General features: G+C 36.1%; 1 protein-coding gene and 1 long non-coding RNA gene across 4 annotated transcripts in view; one reads left to right on the top strand and one right to left on the bottom strand.

The window, feature by feature from the left end:
• The window catches only part of LOC120352591, a 30,776-nt gene extending 15,215 nt beyond the window's left edge, over positions 1-15,561 (bottom strand). Inside the window, exon 1 of the long non-coding RNA XR_005571940.1 lies at positions 15,423-15,561. This is a non-coding gene — a long non-coding RNA (uncharacterized LOC120352591). The remainder of the gene's footprint in view (positions 1-15,422) is intronic.
• Positions 1-19,028, top strand: part of LOC111051941 (sphingomyelin phosphodiesterase) — an 89,837-nt gene extending 70,809 nt beyond the window's left edge. The window contains exons 14-15 of one of the 3 annotated variants that reach the window (XR_005571937.1): positions 2,650-3,162; positions 16,826-16,963. Coding sequence is in view for 2 of the 3 variants with exons in the window: in XM_039433695.1 (XP_039289629.1) it covers positions 2,650-2,682; positions 16,826-16,895 (103 nt within the window). In the remaining variant the exon portion in view is untranslated. Of the gene's footprint in view, positions 1-2,649; positions 3,163-16,825 lie in introns of all 3 variants that reach the window. The other 2 variants (XM_039433695.1, XM_039433696.1) reach the window with 2 other exon arrangements.
• The last annotated feature ends 1,436 nt before the right edge of the window (positions 19,029-20,464 follow it).

Genomic DNA, 20,464 nt, shown 5'->3' with positions numbered 1-20,464 from the left:
ATCTGAACGTGTTTCAGAATACCTGGAAAATGTCTTTCAACCTCATCAATTCCAAGGTGGTGTAGAAGATGATGAGATGGGAATATCACAGGATATGAGAGAGATTCCAGCCTTAACAACAAATGAGCTGATAAGTATCATCAAGACAACCAGTTGTAAGAAAGCTCCAGGATATGATCTCATTACTGGTGAAGTTCTGAAAAACCTACCAGATAGAGCTTTGAAAAAACTCACAGTTTTAAATGCAGCTTTGAGGATGAAGTATGTGCCACTGTCATGGAAGGTAGCTGAAGTCATCATGGTCCCCAAGGCAGGTAAACCACCACATGATGCATCATCTTATAGACCCATATCTCTATTACCCATAATGGCAAGATCTTTGAAAAAGTTTTGCTATCCAAATTGAAACAAGTGATAGAGAGTGGACAACTCATTCCTGATCATCAGTTTGGATTTAGAGGAAAACATTCAACAGTTCAGCAAGTCCATAGAATTACTCATGTAATTGAGAAGACTCTAGAAGAGAAAAAACATTGTGCTGCTATCTTTTTAGACGTCGCTCAGGCATTTGATAAAGTGTGGCATGTAGGTCTAATTGAGAAACTACAAAAAGTTTTACCTCAGCAATATGCCTCATTGCTAAAATCTTACCTGTCAGACAGATTCTTCCGAGTGAAACAAGGTGATAGCTACTCAGGACTAACACCAATTAAAGCTGGAGTACCTCAAGGAAGTGTATTGGGCCCTACTCTTTACCTGCTCTACACCAGCGATCTTCCTGTGCCAGAAAATGACACTATTACAAACTTTGCAGATGACACAGCTGTCTTAGCAGTTGGAGAAACTAATGAGGAAGCTACAAGTAAAGCACAAGAAGCCATCAATAAAATTGAGAAATGGACTAGAACCTGGCGGATTAAGATTCCTGGCAGAATGGAAACAAGTCGACACATGTTGTCTTCACAAATCGGCACTATGAGTACATCCCAATAAGATTGAACAACAAAGAAGTTCCGTTTGCAAATGAAGCTAAGTATCTTGGAATGACACTAGATTCAAAACTACAATGGAAGTCACACGTCAAGAAAAAGAAAGAAGAACTGGATTTCAAATACTCGAAAATGTACTGGTTATTGAGGAGAAATTCAAACCTTCCAACCTACAATATATTACTATTGTATAGACAAATTCTTCGGCCTGTGTGGTTGTATGGCATCCAGCTGTGGGGCTGTGCAAGAAAAAGTAACATCAACACCATCCAGAAATTCCAGTACAAGGTTTTGAGGAATGCTGTCAATGCTCCATACTTTGTCAGAAACTCGGATCTCCACAGGGACCTGCAGATGGAAGAAGTCGATGTCATGATCACAAAGGCTGTCAGAAACCATGAAGAGGCTCTACATAATCACCAGAACATCCAAGCTCTACACCCCATTGACAACTCTAATACAGTGAGAAGACTGAAAAGGAAGAAGCCTACAGATCTCGTTTAAATGTAGTAAGAGTGATTCTGAAAGAAACAGTGCATGGGCATTGCTCACTTAGACTGTGAAGGAGTGAATACTCCTTTAATGTCAAACTTTAACTATTAATTTAAGCTAGAATTGAACTGTTCATTAACCACAAAGTGTTAGATTGCAGTCAAATTACAATAAAAAAATTGTTCAAATTGATGATAATATTTTTATTCCAATATGAATTTTAAATTTCGATATTATATTCATAAACCCAATTATCAGATTGATTGATGAAAATATGCGTTCAATAACGCATACATTTATCAATTGTATCAATAGTATAAAATATATATTTTTGAATTCTTTAATGTTGTTTTTCATCACGAACTTATTATTAAATCACTTTTTGCTTTTAGAAAAAACGACTGGCAGTCAGATATTTCACAATAAATGAATTAATCACTCATTATGACAACGAGATCTTTCGGCAGTTCCGCCATCTTCTTGGTTGTACTCATAGACAATTAGAAGGATAGGATGGCAATTTTTAGTGTGCTGTTGGTGTCTATTGGATTAGTGTCTGTTGGTGCTGTTGGTGTCTATTGGGTTTGTTGTGGCTGAGAAGGCAATCACAGAGGATGTGGGACTTGAAGTTGGTTTGTTTGTTTAATATACATTGTCTATTGCTTTTAAATTGGGTGTATATTTCAAATCAAGAAAATCACAAACACACAAACATAAATATTGATCTACAAATCATACACATAAAAAACAAAGGACCAGAATTAGACACAATAGAACAATTTGAAATATACACCCAATTTAAAAGCAATAGACAATGTATATTAAACGAACAAACCAACTTCAAATCCCACATCCTCTTTGATTACCTTCTCAGCCACAACAAACCCAATAGACACCAACAGCACCAGCAGACACTAATCCAATAGACACCAACTGCACACTAAAAATTGCTATCCTATCCTTCCACTTGTCTATGAGTACAACCAAGAAGATGGCGGAACTGCCAAAAGATCTCGTTGTCACAGTGAGTGATTAATTCATTTATTGTTAAATATCTGACTGCTAGTCGTTTTTTCTAAAAGCAAAAAGTGATATATTTTTGCTTGTAATTTATTATGAATTATTTATATCGCAACTTTTCTTATGATGATACTTCTCTGTTTTCAAGCATTTGGATTCTATCCACAATTTGTGATTTATTGTGAGTTGACTTCATTTTCCATACACTTTTTTTAAATCCCACTGAAGCATACTTTTGTAGATCTCCACCATATTTTAATTTGGTCAACCGAAATGGTTTTATTACTAGTTACCGTACTGTAATTAGAATTATTGAATTATTTATTTTTCCCACTTTGAAACTGTAATAAACGCCACTTGCTATTTTTCAAAAAATAAAATTAATCTCTTACTATTCTCTATTTACCACAAAATATTGCCTTCTAGAATTCACCTTACTTAGTAGTTGAGCAACTGCTTTCAGGCTTTGTATAATAATTGATGATTTAATTTCCACTCAGAATATTCTCAATTTTTATTTGCTAGTATTATTTCGATGTTTGTAATTGAAGATGTATTTTCAAGTTTTTTATTATTTCATATTTCTATTCTCTTCCATTTTGTGAGAGATCACTTATGGGTGATGGGTGAGAGGTGTTGGAACCAAAACCAATCTAAAATGGTGAGTTGAATTATTTCATTCTTGCTTGCTCAGTAATATATGCATGCTTAGGTACCCTACCAAAAGATTCACTTCATTAATTCTTTTTTTGTCCTATAGTATCAGGAGGAGAGATGATCCTGCAATTTCAATTAATTTTTCAATCAATTTCAGAAATAACATACTGACGATATTTAGAAAAATGCATTCCCCTCTAAGTTCAACTTGGAGATTATCATAGTTTTTGAAGAACTTTATGAAACCTCGATCATCTTTTGTTTCTCAATCATTATATTAATAATTTCTGTATTTATAAGTGGAGTGAAATTTTCCTGTAAACATTGTTAATTTTTCATCAGAACTGATCCAACTAAAGTATTAACCAATTTTCATGCATATAGGCCATAGAAATCTACTCCAAAGAAATATAGGGGGAGGTGCAGAGAAATGGGAAATTTTTAAATGTCATCTTTAACATTCAACTACCCATAAGTCTTTGGGGGGTTGTTAACAGCAATTATTAATGTGACTGATAGGCCTAGTCTTTGATAATTAGTCTTATTCCCTTTTAATATTTAATCATCCATTTATATTCACCTTATTCATCATTCAATCGCACTAGAAAGGAACTAGATATTTTTTCTAAGCCAAATTATAAACTGATTTTATTAATGTCACTTCAATGGGCTATTAGTCCAGTCACTATATACATTGGTGCTATATAATATTGTAGTTTTGATTTTTTATATATATTATTTGGATATGAGAGAAGTCCAGAACCATTTTCTTCATGCAAAATTTCCTTGTGCTAGATACAGAGTGTCCCAAAAACCACGTAGTTTTGGTTCATTTTCCAGTTTCAGCTATTTCCACCAAATCCATTAATCAGACAAAATTTGCTCTCGCCTTTTTTAGATTAAAAAATTCCGAATAAAATGAGATCATTCGGAACTCTCTATCTATATTGAGTACTGAGTTATGATTTTTCAAAAATGAGTGAAATTGAAAAAAAATTGATGAATTTTAGTTTTAATCAACAATATCTTCCAATTGTTACCATTCAGATGTTTAATTCAAAATCCCTCTGGGCATATTTTTGTGCTCTACAATCTGAGATCAGGCAGAGTGCTCTATCTCTATAGATTTCCAGGTACACCTGACAACAATGCTCCTTGTATTGTGAAAAACACCTAATTTTCAGCTTCAACTATCATCACCAACTAAATTGTCATCACATTGATATTTCTTACAATGATATAAGTTCATGAGAAATATGTTCTATGAGAATCACCCATTAGATGCACTTGATTTCAGTATTTCCTAGAGGAGAGGTGCTCATAAGGACACCTCAAGGATCAAAATTTCAAACACTTGTAACCGACGGTGTTTGTTGTGTCTGGTTGGTTTCCCACATTGGCTTGATCAGATGGTGCCACCTCCGCTGGGAGCAGTTGAAAGCTAGGTGGTTCCGATCTCCACACACAAAGCAGAATCGTCCTAAGCGTTGGCCATCTCCACTGAGCTGCTGTTGACCACCTCACTGCCTTGCATCTTGCCTCCTGAATTGGCCACTGTTGGAGCTTCGGCATTCACGGGCAAGGTGACCAGGCTTCCCACATGCATAGCAAGTTGGTCTTCTTGTAGGCTGCTGGGCTGCCCCTACCTGTCCCACTGTTATCTCATATGAGTCTGCCCCAAGTTCTTCCTGATTGACTTGAAAGATCTCAGATAGGGGGTTGCTGGATTCACTGATGCTCTCCATCCTCTCTGCAATCTTGACAGCATCCTCCAAATCAGCTTCAGCATGGTGGCCACCTGGGCACGGAGGCCCCAGACAAATGAGGTGAGTACAGTCTTATCCATCTGTGAGTGGGACCACTCCATCTGTTCACGACTGGCAGCAGTTGGTTGTGCCTTCTGCCCCAGTATCCGGCTTTGGTCTGCAAATGCACGTGCAGTCTCCCCAGGCTGTTGAGTGATTCCCATAAGTTCCAACATGTAGTGTTGTGGGTCTTGGGATGGGCCAAACCGCTGACGCAGCACCTTCTCAAAGTCTTCAAACTGAGCCGCAGTCTCAAAGGGCTCAGGATGCAAATCCAGGCAGGCTGCTGCTGGTCCGGTCACCTTCAACCGGCAGATGAACTTTTGGGCAGCCTCATCCCAGTTGCCAGCTTCAGCAACAAGGTGGATGTTTTTCAAGAACTCTTCGACCAACGGTCCAGTGCTATCTCTGGTAAATGTTTTGATTGGTGATTGCAGCCCCAAATCTTTCTTTCCCCTAGGTTGGCTGGTAGATTGACTTGGTTCCTGGGCCCGTTGTTCCCTGAGAGCAGCTAATTCAGCGGCTGCTTGTTCCTGTTGTTGTGCTAGGGTATTTCTCTCTGCCACCAACTGAGTCACCCTGTTGTGGAGTTCTTCCATGGTTCGTTCCTCCTGTGTAGCCATTGTTGCAGCCACCCCACACCTGACACCAAATTATGTAACTGATGGTGGGTGGGTTGATGGTCAGAGAAACACAAGTTGAAGTACAACACTCTGTTGATGTACAACACTCTGGGGCCAAAGTTTGTTGAATAATTTCTGAAATTAATATCTTCCTTACCTAATTACAATTTGTCAAATTCCTCCTTAATTTTACCTTAGACATTAAGTTAATGAAAAATATAAATAAAAAAAATGTTTGAATATAAAAAATTGAAAATTTTTGATTCAAGAATATTAAAAATCAAAATTGATAATGTTTTCAATTGGATTTAATAAAAGTTCAATGAATGCAAAATATACTGTGTTATGCTATGGACCAGAACTAACAATTTTATACTACTACTCGGATCTGTGCCAGAACCGGCCAAATCATACTACTATTGATTTTTGATAAATTGACCAAAGCGATATTTGATAAATTCAAATTCAGCGGAATTCAAAAGATTTAAATTGAAGGAATCCTTCTATGAACTAAGGTATTAAGTCAGCAATTAATTAATTTCAAGAGCCCATGCTCAAAATTCACAAATTATCTAAGACTAACACTTAAATCAACCTTTAACAGCCAATGTAAACTCTAAGGTTCAACTTTACGAAATTTATATTGATTTTAAATTGGTAATCAATAATTTTGATGTAAAGTGGACTGTATTGAATAGAAAAGAAACAAGTGATATCTCTACAGAAACAAGTACATGCAATGAATATATAAAAGAACAACTCACCGAAAATCTGCAGAGTACCTAATGTAATATTTATATTATTGAGCTTACAACTCCCAGGTAAGGTATTCAGGTGTCCCCGAGGTAGGAGATGAATCAAGGATGGTGAAAGGCAAGCTTAATTGTCATCTACTGTTGGTAAATTCGGCTTCCATCATATAACGTTGCGCATATATTTCTGACGAGATATTTACAATGTCTTTAAAGACTATAGATCGGTGAACTTTCCAATCGAAAAATAATAGTTTAAAACTTTCAACTAAAGGGAGTTTGGCAAACACTCTTCCAAACGTAGGTTTATGGTGTACGATTTAACATTAATGAAAAAATAATAATTTGAAGAACGATTTTCTTCTGGGAATGATCGACGAATAATATCAATTCCCGACTCGAGGCAAGCTATTACAAAGCGAGACTGAACTGAAAAGAAACAGCCTACCGGCTAGTGAGCGCGACGCACTCAAGTGAAAGAAATATGAACTGAACGAGGAGCGCGCGTCCAATTCAAAAACGAAAAATGAAAACTAGAGCTGGCTCCAACATCCCCCCCCCAGCTGAAAAGCTATTTTCAGACAAGGCTAGAGAACAAAGAAATGAAAAAACAATGAATAAACGACGAAAGAAATAAAAATAAAACAAAACGAGAATAAAACAAAAAATGCAAAAGGAAAGTTACTGAGTAGGCAACGGATACAACTTTGTAGCCGGCCTTTTGAAGCGACCATTGGCGCACCGCACCATAGCCACTCGAACGACACCGTCAGCACCGGGAAATACTTCCTCAATCACCCCCAGAGGCCATTTCAACGGTGCGACATTTGGTTGATCCACTAGGACGATTGTACCAACCGTGAGAGGGGTGGAATCCTTACACCATTTCACACGGGTTTGTAATTCATGTAAGTATTCTTTGCGCCAACGACTCCAGAAAGACTGAACCATTTGATTGACTAATTCAAACCGATCCAAGCGATTCATTGGACGATCTTCCACATTTAACATAGGAAGGTACTTTAAGCCGTGTCCACACTATGTCGATCGACTCTGTCGACCCGGTCGATCGATAAAGTCGCTCGACACCTTCGACTGTGTCACTCGACAAAATTGCCTCAGTACATGTGGACGAGTCGATCGACAACCATCATAAATGTTCATACATAATCAAGTGTTTTAAGTGTTTTACTGTTTTAAGTGTTTTAGTGTTTAGTGTTTTATCTTAGTCAGCTTATATTTAATCGAGTGTTTTATTTTAAATAAGAATCGAGTTTTTATATAAAATGAGTGATGATGAAGATGCCGGTCTTCTTCGACTCGCTCTGTCTCTTTTTCTCCCTTGCAAATTGACTTTGCAAATTTCTAATTTTCTTTTCCACCTCCACTTTTTCAATGCCAAATGACACCGCAATTTCCACCAACCATCATGCCGCTTGTTTCTGTTTTATAGTCAACATCACTAGAATCCCATAAGTAAGAACGATCATGGTACATTTCAATAAAATTCGACGTTTGGGTATCACTCCAATTCATTTTCAATAAAATGTAAGCACTTGAACAACAGTATATTCACTATTCACTAACTAGTATATTCACCAACAGTATATTCACAACAGTATATTCACTAATTCACAACAGTATATCACTATTCTATTTTCTAAAACGGCAGTGACAAGATCGACACGTCCACACTGGTGCGTTCGACTCGACTTTCTTTGATCCGGACCGACCTGAATCGGGTTGCGTTCGACTCGACTCGACAGCGCTCAACAATGTCGAGCGACACGTCCAGACTTGTTCGACATTGTCGATCGACTTTGTCGATCGACTTTGTCGATCGACTTTGTCAATCGGTGTCGATCGACATAGTGTGGACGCGGCTTAAGAGGTGTCAAAGTGAGAAAATGAGCCGGTGTGAGGGCGAGGGGTTCACTCGGATCCGCGCTCATTTGACATAACGGGCGTGAGTTAAGTACAGCCTCAATTTGAACTAAGACAGTGTTCAATTCTTCGTAAGTCAACAACTGGTTACCAATAACTCGAAACAGGTGTGACTTTACTGATTTTATATTCGCCTCCCAAAGACCGCCGAAGTGAGGTGAACCTGGCGGGATGAAATTCCACTCAATGCTATGATCAGCAAGTTCATTCTGGAGCAGGTTTTGATATTCCTTGGAGTTCAGCATCCGTGACAATTTATTAGCTCATCATAGGCGCCGACGAAGTTGGTACCATTATCGGAATACATGACCTTACAAGGACCTCGTCGAGCAAGGAAACGGCGAAAAGCTGATAAGAACATTTGGGTCGATAAGTCCGAAACTAATTCAATGTGAACGGCTTCAGTTGCCATACAGACAAAAAGACAAATGTACGATTTAAATATGAAAGGATTCTGACGCCTGGCCATGGTGATTCGAATGGGTCCACCATAATCAACTCCACATTGGACGAATGGTTTAGACGACAGAGTTCTACAGGCTGGCAGATTGCCCATTTTCGGCGGTGTAAGAGTGGGACGATAGTGAAAACACTTGTTACATTTTCGTACATGACTCCTTATAAGGACACGGGCTGATAAAATCCAATATTTTTGTCTCAAATAGACGCCAATAAATGAGGTCCAGCGTGACAGTGCTTTTCATGAAAATAATCAATCAAAAGCGTGACCAATGGATCATTTTTCGGTAATATAATCGGATGACAGCGGTCATAATTCAACTCAGAATTTTGTAAACGTCCACCCACACGAATAATATCATGATCAAGAAAGGGTGACAGTTGTTGAAGATGAGAAGTACATTCTTTCCCAGCTTTCAATTCCAGTAATTCTTTTGAAAAATGAATTTTTTGTACGACTTTACACAAATGTTTTTCCGCCAAATCGAAATCTAATTCATGAGGTTTAGGCAATAGACGAAGTACTTTCAATATTAACACCATGATACGAAATAGACGTTGGTAGTTGGAACAACGAGCAATTAAAAGATGAATCGAATTAATAGATGAATTTTCCGACTGTACTACAGTGACAATTGAGTGAACCTTGACCTCAGGTAGACACTCTATAGGTTCCAGATCGACCTTGACGGGCCAATCACTCTCTTCTAACATTAGCCAAGAGGGGCCAGACCACCACAAATCATGATTAATTATTTCAGAAGGGGATAACCTCTCGAAATGGGATCAGCTGGGTTTGAATTTCCTGCCACGTGTAACCAGTCGTTGATAGGACAGTCTTGAATTTTCGTAACTCGATTAGCGACGAAAGATTGCCATCTAGAAGGACAGCCCCTGATCCAATGTAAGACAACAGTTGAATCCGATAATGCAACAACGCGAGTCACGTGACAACGAAGGCTCAAAACAGAGACAACAACCTGTATTAATTCAGCGAGCAAGAGCGCCGCGCATAATTCAAGCCTAGGTATGGATAAAGTCTTAGATGGCGCAACTTTTGATTTAGCGCACAACAATGTGATAGTTGCAGGTTGCATATCCATTTGAGATTTTATGTAGATCACACCACCATAACCTAGAGTCGATGCATCACAGAAACCAATGACAGTAATTTTCGAATCATTCATCACTCCTAAATGACGTGGTATGAAGAGATTGGACAATAAAGGGAACTCCTTCTGACATGTCTCCCATTGAAGCACAATAGAGGGAGGTACTGAATCGTCCCAATCAAGACCAGCATTCCATAATTGTTTAATTGAACATTTAAGAAACAAAGTTAGGGGTGACAAGAGTCCCAAAGGATCGAAAATGCGTGCTACTACCGATAAAATGTGACGTTTGGTAGGAACAGACTGATTAGGATTCACTGAAAAACAAAACGAATCACTACCAGGTTGCCATTTCAAACCTAGGACAGCCAACAAATTTCCCATCTCGAAATCTTTAGACAAGGCCGATTTTTCATCTTCCGAGAAATCATTCATCAATTCAGGTGAATTGGAACTCCATTTAGTAAGTTCGAATCTGCCTCTCTCGAACAATTCTTTAGCCTGACTACAAGACGATTTGCTTCACCTAAAGAAGACACACTTGTCACCAAATCATCCATAAACATGTCACTCGGAATACGAGCTTTAGCATCAGGGAAATTTTCACCTTCTTCTTGAACAAGTTGATGGACAGTTCTGAGAGCTAGAAACGGTGACTCACTCAGACCAAATACGACAGTTTTTAATTCAAAAATTTGTATGGGATCATTGGACGAAAATCTCCATAACAAACACTGAAATTTGCGACACGATTCATCGACAAGAATCTGTCTATACATCTGCTTTATATCAGCAGTTACAGCGATAGAAAATAACCGAAAATTGACTAACAGAACGAAAATATCCGTTTGCAACTTGGGGCCGATATGAAGTATATCATTCAATGATACTCCAGTAGTAGTTTTCGCGCCTGCGTCAAAGACAATACGCAAAGGCGTTGATTGACTCTGAGTTTTGATTACAGCATGATGAGGTATAAAATAACCACTTTTATCACTCTGATTTTTTATCAATTCCATGTGTCCTTGTTTGAGATAATCCAAGAGGACATCGTGATACACTAAACGCATGTTTGGATCACGTGCCAGTCGTTTCTCCAAACTGATGAGTCGACGTTCTGACATAGCATAAGAATCACCAAGACAATCAGGGGATTTTGAAAACGATAATGAGACAACGAATCTACCCGAATTTTCACGACGAACGGACGATGCAAAATCCTTCTCGCATTCCAACTCATCAGCAGTGAGTTGTTTTCCTACATCTGGAACGCTTTCCACTTCCCAAAATTTTCGAACTAACTTATCCAACGGTGATGTTAGCAAGTCATCAAACACGTTGAATTTTCTGAAGATTGAGTTAAAATAGGGGCTCTACCCATCAAAATATAACCGAAAACACTTTCCAAGGCCATCAAATAATTTGAATCAATTTCCACACGACCATTTCGGAAAATATGGGGCACTAATTCAGCTCCTATAATAGCGTCAATTTCGCTGGGAATGTGATAACTTTCATCAGCAAGTCAAAGACCAAACAAATTTGATAATTTAGAATTATCAATTTTACTAGTGGGAAGCTGTTCCATGATTTTTTCGACAACTAATGGTTCAATGGAAAATTTAACACTAGAATCGAGTCGAGATTGAAGCGTGACAAAAGTACGACCAAAAACTGATTGCGAATTTCCGCCAAAACCATTCACAATTAATTGGAAAGGAGAAATCGATAGTTGCAATTTACGACAAAGTTTACGAGTAATGAAATGACTTTGACTAGCTGAATCAACTAAAACTCTTATTTTGTGCAATCTACCTCTCTTATCAGGTACCTCGACTTGAGCAGTTGATAGTAGAACACTATACGGTGCTGACTTCGAATCGATAGAACAACAGGTAATAGTATTATTTTCTACCTTTTTCGCATCCGAATTTGATGACGAATTTGAAGCATTTCCGAAATGTAAAAGCGAATTATGCTTCTGACTACATTCCTCGCAGTTGGAAGAAGTACAATCTTTACTACGATGGGCTGGCGAGAAACATTTCAAACAGCAACCCTTCTCCTTAACAAATGAAAACGGTCCCAAGGTGATAACTGACGAAAAAGACGACAATTGATCAATTTATGATTTGTCATCGAACATTTCAGACATTCTGATATTTTTACCGGTGATTTGGTCACTTGCGAATTCGATTGAACAACCAACACTTTGGATTTTGGTATTGGTTTCACTACTGGCTTGCATTGTTTAGACGATTCATCATGCGGTAACAATTTAATCTGCCTTTCAATGAATGAAACAAAATCAGTATATGTGGGATCATCCTTAGTATGAACTGAAGCTTCAAATGCCTTTTGAGAAACAGGATCTAAAATTTTCAACGCTTGGAACAGAAATATTGCATCAGATACATCTTCACCTCGTAGGCGTTTTAAAGCAGTAATTGAACCACAGAACTGATCGACTATAGAAACTAAACCTGCACGAGACTCAGATTTTAGACAATTGAATTCGAAAATTTGTTTCAAGTACACATTTGAGAGTGAGCGGGGGTCATTGAACCGCTTAATTAATGCATCCCAAATAATTTCATAATTATTAGCAATAGGTGGTAGATGACGTGAAATATTAGCCGCTTCTCCAGATAGTTTGGACACCAGATATTGGACCTTTTGTTGATTTGGAATCGATTTGTTGTCATGAATCATGCATTTAAACATTTCGTAGAATACCGCCCATTTTGATTGATCTCCGTCGAACACAGGAATTTCAATTTTCGGTAAAATATTAGACGAATCCTTATTGGAAGATACAGGTTGAGCCGGGGTAGAAACACTAGGTACAACCTGACTGCGTTTTTTCAATTCACTAGCAATTGCTTCCATATGTTCGAACATTTCCATATGTGAACTACTAAATTTGGGTACAAATTCCGGTCTTTTTCCATTTCAAGCTCCTGTATTTCCATTCAACAGCTTCATAATCCTGAACAGTTTTAAGAGTGGAACTATAGAGAATTAGAAATTGTTTAGCACTAGCTTCTTCTTTTAAAGCCTTTTTCGACAAATCGAAAGTACGTTGAATATGATAGAAATATTGCTCAAGTTTAGCTCGTTTGAGCTTTAACTTCTTTTCACTCATGATTGGATATTGGAAAGGTCTTAATGATTTTCATTTACTAATTTTCGAATAAAATTACGAATGCAACAATGAACGATTTTCATTGATGATTCAAGCAAGCAAAATGATAATGTTAGTACAAATTGAACAGAGAAAGCTCAATAGACGAAGCAAGCTAAGCGATAACGTTATCAGCATTGCAAAGTAACGGTTCCAATCGGACAATAGAGATAAGAGTGAACCAACTTGATCGGCTCAATTCATAATGTACAAACAGGTTTGAACCCTAGCATGCACAAACGATTTACAATAAAATTGGATAAGTGCTTGCCAAATATTTGAATAAAAAATAGCCAATAAAATTCGGCCTGGATGACCAATGTAAACTCTAAGGTTCAACTTTACGAAATTTATATTGATTTTAAATTGGTAATCAATAATTTTGATGTAAAGTGGACTGTATTGAATAGAAAAGAAACAAGTGATATCTCTACAGAAACAAGTACATGCAATGAATATATAAAAGAACAACTCACCGAAAATCTGCAGAGTACCTAATGTAATATTATATTATTGAGCTTACAACTCCCAGGTAAGGTATTCAGGTGTCCCCGAGGTAGGAGATGAATCAAGGATGGTGAAAAGGCAAGCTTAATTGTCATCTACTGTTGGTAAATTCGGCTTCCATCATATAACGTTGCACATATATTTCTGACGAGATATTTACAATGTCTTTAAAGACTATAGATCGGTGAACTTTCCAATCGAAAAATAATAGTTTAAAACTTTCAACTAAAGGGAGTTTGGCAAACACTCTTCCAAACGTAGGTTTATGGTGTACGATTTAACATTAACGAAAAAATAATAATTTGAAGAACGATTTTCTTCTGGGAATGATCGACGAATAATATCAATTCCCGACTCGAGGCAAGCTATTACAAAGCGAGACTGAACTGAAAGAAACAGCCTACCGGCTAGTGAGCGCGACGCACTCAAGTGAAAGAAATACGAACTGAACGAGGAGCGCGCGTCCAATTCAAAAAACGAAAAATGAAAACTAGTGCTGGCTCCAACAGCCAAACTTTACAATAATCAAGACTTAAACTCGCAAAATAAAGAACGTAATCAATTAAATGAAAATTAAACTCACAGCTGCAAATAACTTAACAGGATTACACGATCATACTCTATAGAGCAAACACAAAGAAAAATTGGGAATACACTGAACAAAATTCAACTAATTTGTCAAATAAAAATCTATCGACCATAAAAGTTCCAAGTCAAAGTAATTTTTATTGGGTACGTCCTTAATGCGAATCGAAACATTAATAACTTGAATAGCTAACCCTAATTCAATATGGTTCAAACTGATTTTTGCTAACCCTAATTCAATTCAATATGATTCAAGTCAAATTTAAGGTAAATTAAAATTTCAAGCAAATTATGATATTTTATGTAAAACTAATCAATTGACAATATTATCTCAACACATCCTACAGCTAACGAAATGACGGACAACTATGATATCGATCAAAATAAGTCCTTTCAACATAGTCTCTTAGATAACACAAACGAATATTTAAAAATCGATTCTGAAATTATTTAGATAATATGAACGAATATTTTTAAATCAATTATTAGGTATTTCACACAGCTTTAATGATACACATATCAGTGATAAAATTAAGTTTTGAATTTTATTGACAAAGAAATAAAATTTCTCTACTCCAATAAACGGTAACCTATCATGAAATAAAAACATATATCGATCGCAAGTCGATGATTAACACCAACCTATTTGTGCGAAATATTTGACAATCGTCAAAATCCTCAAATAAAACAGAACCTAGGCCTAACAAAATTATTCTCAAAAATTACAATCAATTTTCCACGAAACGTAATTATTTCCTATACACGAAACCTATTCCTAAACAAGATTAATATTTCCAAATTTGTCCACAAAACTTAAAACCTATCTTAGCCCTATCAAAATTATCCGTATAATATATTATTATTTATCCTAACAAAATTCTTTTGTTATATTTTCATATAATCAAACTCTTTTCCTCCGCAATTTAATAACTCAGTAGTCACGCCCTGATTACTCTGTTGAAAATCCCGTTTTCAACGTTAACTCAACTTGCAACATTATTATTATTACGCCCTAAATTCTCCAATAACAATATTAATACAATCAATATAAATAAACCTAATTAATAAATACAAGAGAAGAGCATGCCTGACCCCTTTTTGAACAATTGCCTACTGTACTTTTGGTGTACAGGGTATTACAAAAGAAAATTAGCAATTTAGAAATCAAATTTTGACTTTGGAATAAAATTAATATTAGAATTTAAATTAGCCGGAAATAATAAAAGAAATGGGTTCGTCAAGATACCACCGAAGTAGTATATTCAAACTAAAAAGTTTTGTGTGGTAACTCACCCCAAATTATCACAAACACTTCCGGAACCCGTCCGTTCATCGCTAAAGCTCGCCACCGACTGACCAAGAGCCCTCCGAAATTTTCCACACGTTGTGGAAAATTCTTGGCAGCTTGGTCCGTGAGCTGGCGCCCTCAAACGATTCACTGGGGAATTATCATTCAAAAAGAAAAAAAAGAGCATTTATTTTTCTTTCGAATGAAAATTAACACAGAGAAGATGTTCGGGATGGCACTCTGAAAGACAACACCGACTGCTGAAGTGGCAGTTTTCGCCGACTAGACAACAGTCGATGCCGCTCAAAGTACAGTCGGCTATTGTTCTACACAGTTAAATTTTAAAAAAATCCTACCTCTAATAAATGAATAAATTAATAGATCAATTGTCCTCACACTACTACACACTCATAACTTTTGACACAATGGATCTCATCGTACTACACTTCATTCTTTTCAGCTCATCAAGGTGGCTCAAAATCATGCATCATAAGTGAAATTCGGTCGAAAAATCGAAAATTTATTGTTGAGTGCACTCAAGCCCATATTCCAATAGACTACACAGAAAATGGCCAATTTCTATATTCAATGCTGCATATATTGTGAAATACTTCAGACTAAATTTCACTCATTAGAGATAATAGAGAGTTCCGATTGATCTCATTTTTCAATTTAAAAAAAAACGAGAGTAAATTTTTCTGTCCGATTAACGGATTTGGCGGAAATAGCTGAAAACTTGAAAATGAACCGAAAATACAAGGTTTATGGTCCACTCTGTATCCAGCACAAGGAAATTTTGCATGAAGAAATTGGTTCTGGACTTCTCTCATGTATCCAAATAATATTTATAAAATAATCAGAACTAAAATATATATTGCAAACACACCCCCTTTTTTATGTCTATATTGACTGGACTATAATATATATATGCTGTTCATGCTGCTGTTCTGTTGATTTCTTGTTCTAGTAAGATTTTTGAGACAACATCACAAAAATTCAACCCATTTCAAAAGTATCGTTATGGGCTTATCTTAGAAAGGACATTTAATAATTTTCAGTGTAGAACATTTGGCAAGTTGAATGACATTATAATTATCATGGAATGATTTACATTGAATTGAAAGTATTTAATATAAGATTTTTCATAACTACAATATATCAGCGCTTCATTTCTCAATTTCAACGTTGGTTTATTAAAATAAAATACGAATTCGACTGAAACAATACGACTCATGCTCTTTTAGAATATTTCTTCAAAATAGTCTAATTTTGATCTTCGATCACAACCGTGAATAACAGCAGTGCTATTTGAAACATATCTGAATTTGTCATCTGTTTCTGTGAATATCTTCCTTATTCTTCTGCAAATAATAATATTCCTTGTAATAATGCATTTCTTTTTTTCTAGGATGTCGGTCATAATGGCAATACCTTCACTCACATACAAAATTCCAAAGTATGTCTTGGGATTCGGATAGCAGTAACTCATCATTCATGAATTTATTGTGAAATTATCGAAGTGCTCATTTTCAACAATTACATTACCGTGCAGTTATTTTCAAAACTAGGATTCATATTTTCTTACATTCATAATAATGTAAGTTGACGAACAATCCACGAACATAAGTGAACTCATTCTTGGTTCAATAATGTTCTACAAACAGATTCTTATAATTTATAATTATTGCTCAAAATATATAATCCAGGTACTTGATTCCAAAATTGTATACCTATTGAAACAGATAGCTTATTACGGTACTGAAGCATGATACTAGCTTTAAATTTGGAAACCATCAATACCAATAAATTATTAATTTACTTAGATTACTTAGTTACCTAAAAATACGTTATAGCTTATTCACCTCTATTAAATATCAATATTGTGTATTCGTCTACAAATATATTTGTTTGATACAGTTGTTCTTGCGATTCTGGTGGGATGAAATAATCGCCTATTGAAATTTTCAATTCCTCTGTGAATAACATCCACGTATATTATGTGATGCTTCACTTTCCCAGGGAAACTGCTCATACTGATCCGGTAGCCTACCCAAAATTTTATCCAAATTCAGCAAACTACCGTATATATCCGCTTGCCTAAACAAACAGAAAAAACGTTGCTACACGGTGTATCAAAAGTTTGTGCATTGGTAAATTCTCAAAAATGGAAAACCTATTTTTTTAACATCGAGTTAAGCTAGAAAATCGAAAAGAATACGATAGCTCTGAAGAGTGGAATTGGCCTTATATCCTTATACATAGTGTGATGAGATTCTCAAACTGCGATTAGAATCAATATTATGTGAAATTCAGTACTTAATAATAATTATCAAGTTGATAATTATTTTTTGAAGTGAACATGAACTCTATTATCTAATACTGTATTATTACATAATTATTAAATCGTTCTTGTCACCTAGCTTTCCGTTGTACAGTATTAGTTTTTATATAATCTTCTATTGAACGAGCACTAGCGAGTTCTTACTTTTGACTCAAGGTCAAAGTTCTTGTCCGTCCGTGTGTATGTTCGACAATAACTTTCTTTAAGGGCAGGTCACACCGAGCTCGCGTCCGCGGCGGTAGCGAAGTCAAAAAACTCGCCTTCCATGTTATTAAGTTGTGCAGGTCACACCGAGCTCGCTACCGCGGAGGTAGTACCTCGGCGGTAGTTTCACTTCGCGAGACAAGCGAACTTTTGAAACGTCTCCTAGTGGGAGTACCGCTAGCGGTAGTGAGCTCGGTCTGACGTGGCCAATCTAATAACATGGAAAGCGAACTCCAGAACTTCGCCATCGGTAGTGCTCTGGTTGCCGGCCTTCCCCCACTTCTAGAGAACCAGCCTCATCAAAACAAGAACAAAACCAAACTACCGCTGGCGGTAGTTTTTTGGTGTGAACTGCTTCCAGAAAAACTACCTCCGCGGGAGCGAGCTCGCTACCGCTAGCAGACGTTGGTGTGACGACCGCTTAAGACTTGATCAAGAAGCTTCAAATTTTGAACACATATTCGTCGATCCTTTTTACAGATCAAGTTCGTTAGATAAATACACCGACTCCTTCGGTTAACAACTTTTACATTAACAAACTGAAACTGTTAGATATATCAATGTGCAGTTTTCGCAATTCATTTTCTCTTGGAACTCTGTATAGAAATAATTTATTACATGACCACCTTCTCATTTATAAAAATGAATTTGGTTATTAATATAAGGAACAAACATGTATATAAGTAATTTTTGAAGAGTAATTTTTCATTTCGAATAGGATCCCCAATTTCAAATTATTCTTGCGAAATAAATATTCAGCTGTTTCCATAATTTTCACCAAATCTGTATAATTAAAAATTATGGATTTCAAAGATTACAATAGGCAACCACAGTTCAAGGGCGAGTTCTCCAAGCCAGGGGGTCACTAGCTAGTACTTGTTTGTTGATCTAACGCTGAATATTCAGTTTCGTAATTCAGTCAAATATTTTGTAAAGTATTGATGTAAACATTAATTTTATTTAATGGACTAATCGTTATAGATTGGTTTCAATCTTAAAATTGAATTTTGTTGTTATTTTTTATTGTTTCGAATACTATTAAAATAAAGCCATGACATTAAGATCATAATGGTGTATTAATTTATAATCCCTTCGAGGTTTTCTTCCCAGTCTATTCTTCTTATTATATTGTGAATAAATACATTTAGTTACGCTGAATTCGGTGATACGGTTGATCATAATATTTTTCAATTCCCTGTTGAAGAAAAACAAACCTTCAAGATGATAGCATGAAAGTTTAAAAAGCTATTATTTGAAGTTCATTGAGTGCATAAAGCAGAAAGTTCTGTTTTTTATCCTAATATGCCATTGGACTGGATAATATTGTGAATAATTAATATATTTTCATCGTCAGTCTTCTTTCCAGCTGTATGTTAATGGAGAGGATATTAAATTATAGGTATCATTCTTCAAGGGTCAAAAATTATATGAAACTCCACCAATTTTTATTATGTATGACAATATTATATCATCGAAATTCGAATTGCATTATTCCTCTTCTATCTGATCAACATAATTCTTCCTACTTTGTAAAATTCATTGAATAATCAGCTATATTTATTTATTTATTGGATAGAGCAAACGATAAAATAGTTGGAAAAAACTATATCCCAATTTACAGTGAAATTAGTGCACACTGCACAAGCCAGTATATTATATTGTAATTTATATAAATAAATAAAAGCGAGATTCCACATTCTCCTTAAAACAAACGGATTTCTGATGTATAGTTCAGACAATCACAGAAGTGAGTGAATGGCTAAAAATGAATGACAAAAAATGTATGTAAATGCATGCAAAGGTGCTCGAAGTAAAACAATGGATTTGAGGGTGGGTGAACAAGTTTTCGAAGGTGTAAGTATAACTTCAAATACCTTGGTACAGTCCTCAAGGCCAACAGTATGACTGATGAAATTCCAGATCGTATTAGGTGCAGTGGAAACAGAGTATATTATGCATACAAGTTGGTGGTTTTTAAAATCCTTAGTTGAAGGACAAAAAAGATTTTTTCTACAACTGCGCGTAAAAAAAGAATTTACGTACTCAATTCTCCTCGTAAAACAGCTTATTTCTGAGGAGAATCTACTTTTTCCTCCACCTACTGGCTAAAGTACTTACTTTACTCCCTGAAACATGATACTAAAGAGTCACTTTTTCGCTCTCGGTAGTAAAAAACAGAAAAACTCCCTAGGGAGTAAAAGTGACTCCATTTGAATAACATGGGAAGCATCTCTATTTTAAAAACTTACATTATAATAGGTTAGAAGGTCTAAGCTCAGATGAGAAAGCATAAAGAGGTGTCTGTCATTGAGTCAACTGAATTCAATACCACAACCAGAAATTTGATCAACTCATGAAATATATGTTTGTATGATATTATATTCTTAATATTAGTAGACGATAAAAATTTATACAATTTTTAAAATATCTTATTCTATTCAAAATACCAGCCAACAAATATTTTTGATCTGCAATTCAAATCTGAACCGCGTGATCTGGAGT

Source organism: Nilaparvata lugens, chromosome 1 (assembly GCF_014356525.2).
Source record: "Nilaparvata lugens isolate BPH chromosome 1, ASM1435652v1, whole genome shotgun sequence".
NCBI classification, from domain to species: domain Eukaryota; kingdom Metazoa; phylum Arthropoda; class Insecta; order Hemiptera; family Delphacidae; genus Nilaparvata; species Nilaparvata lugens.
This window is presented reverse-complemented; position numbering and strand designations above follow the sequence as displayed.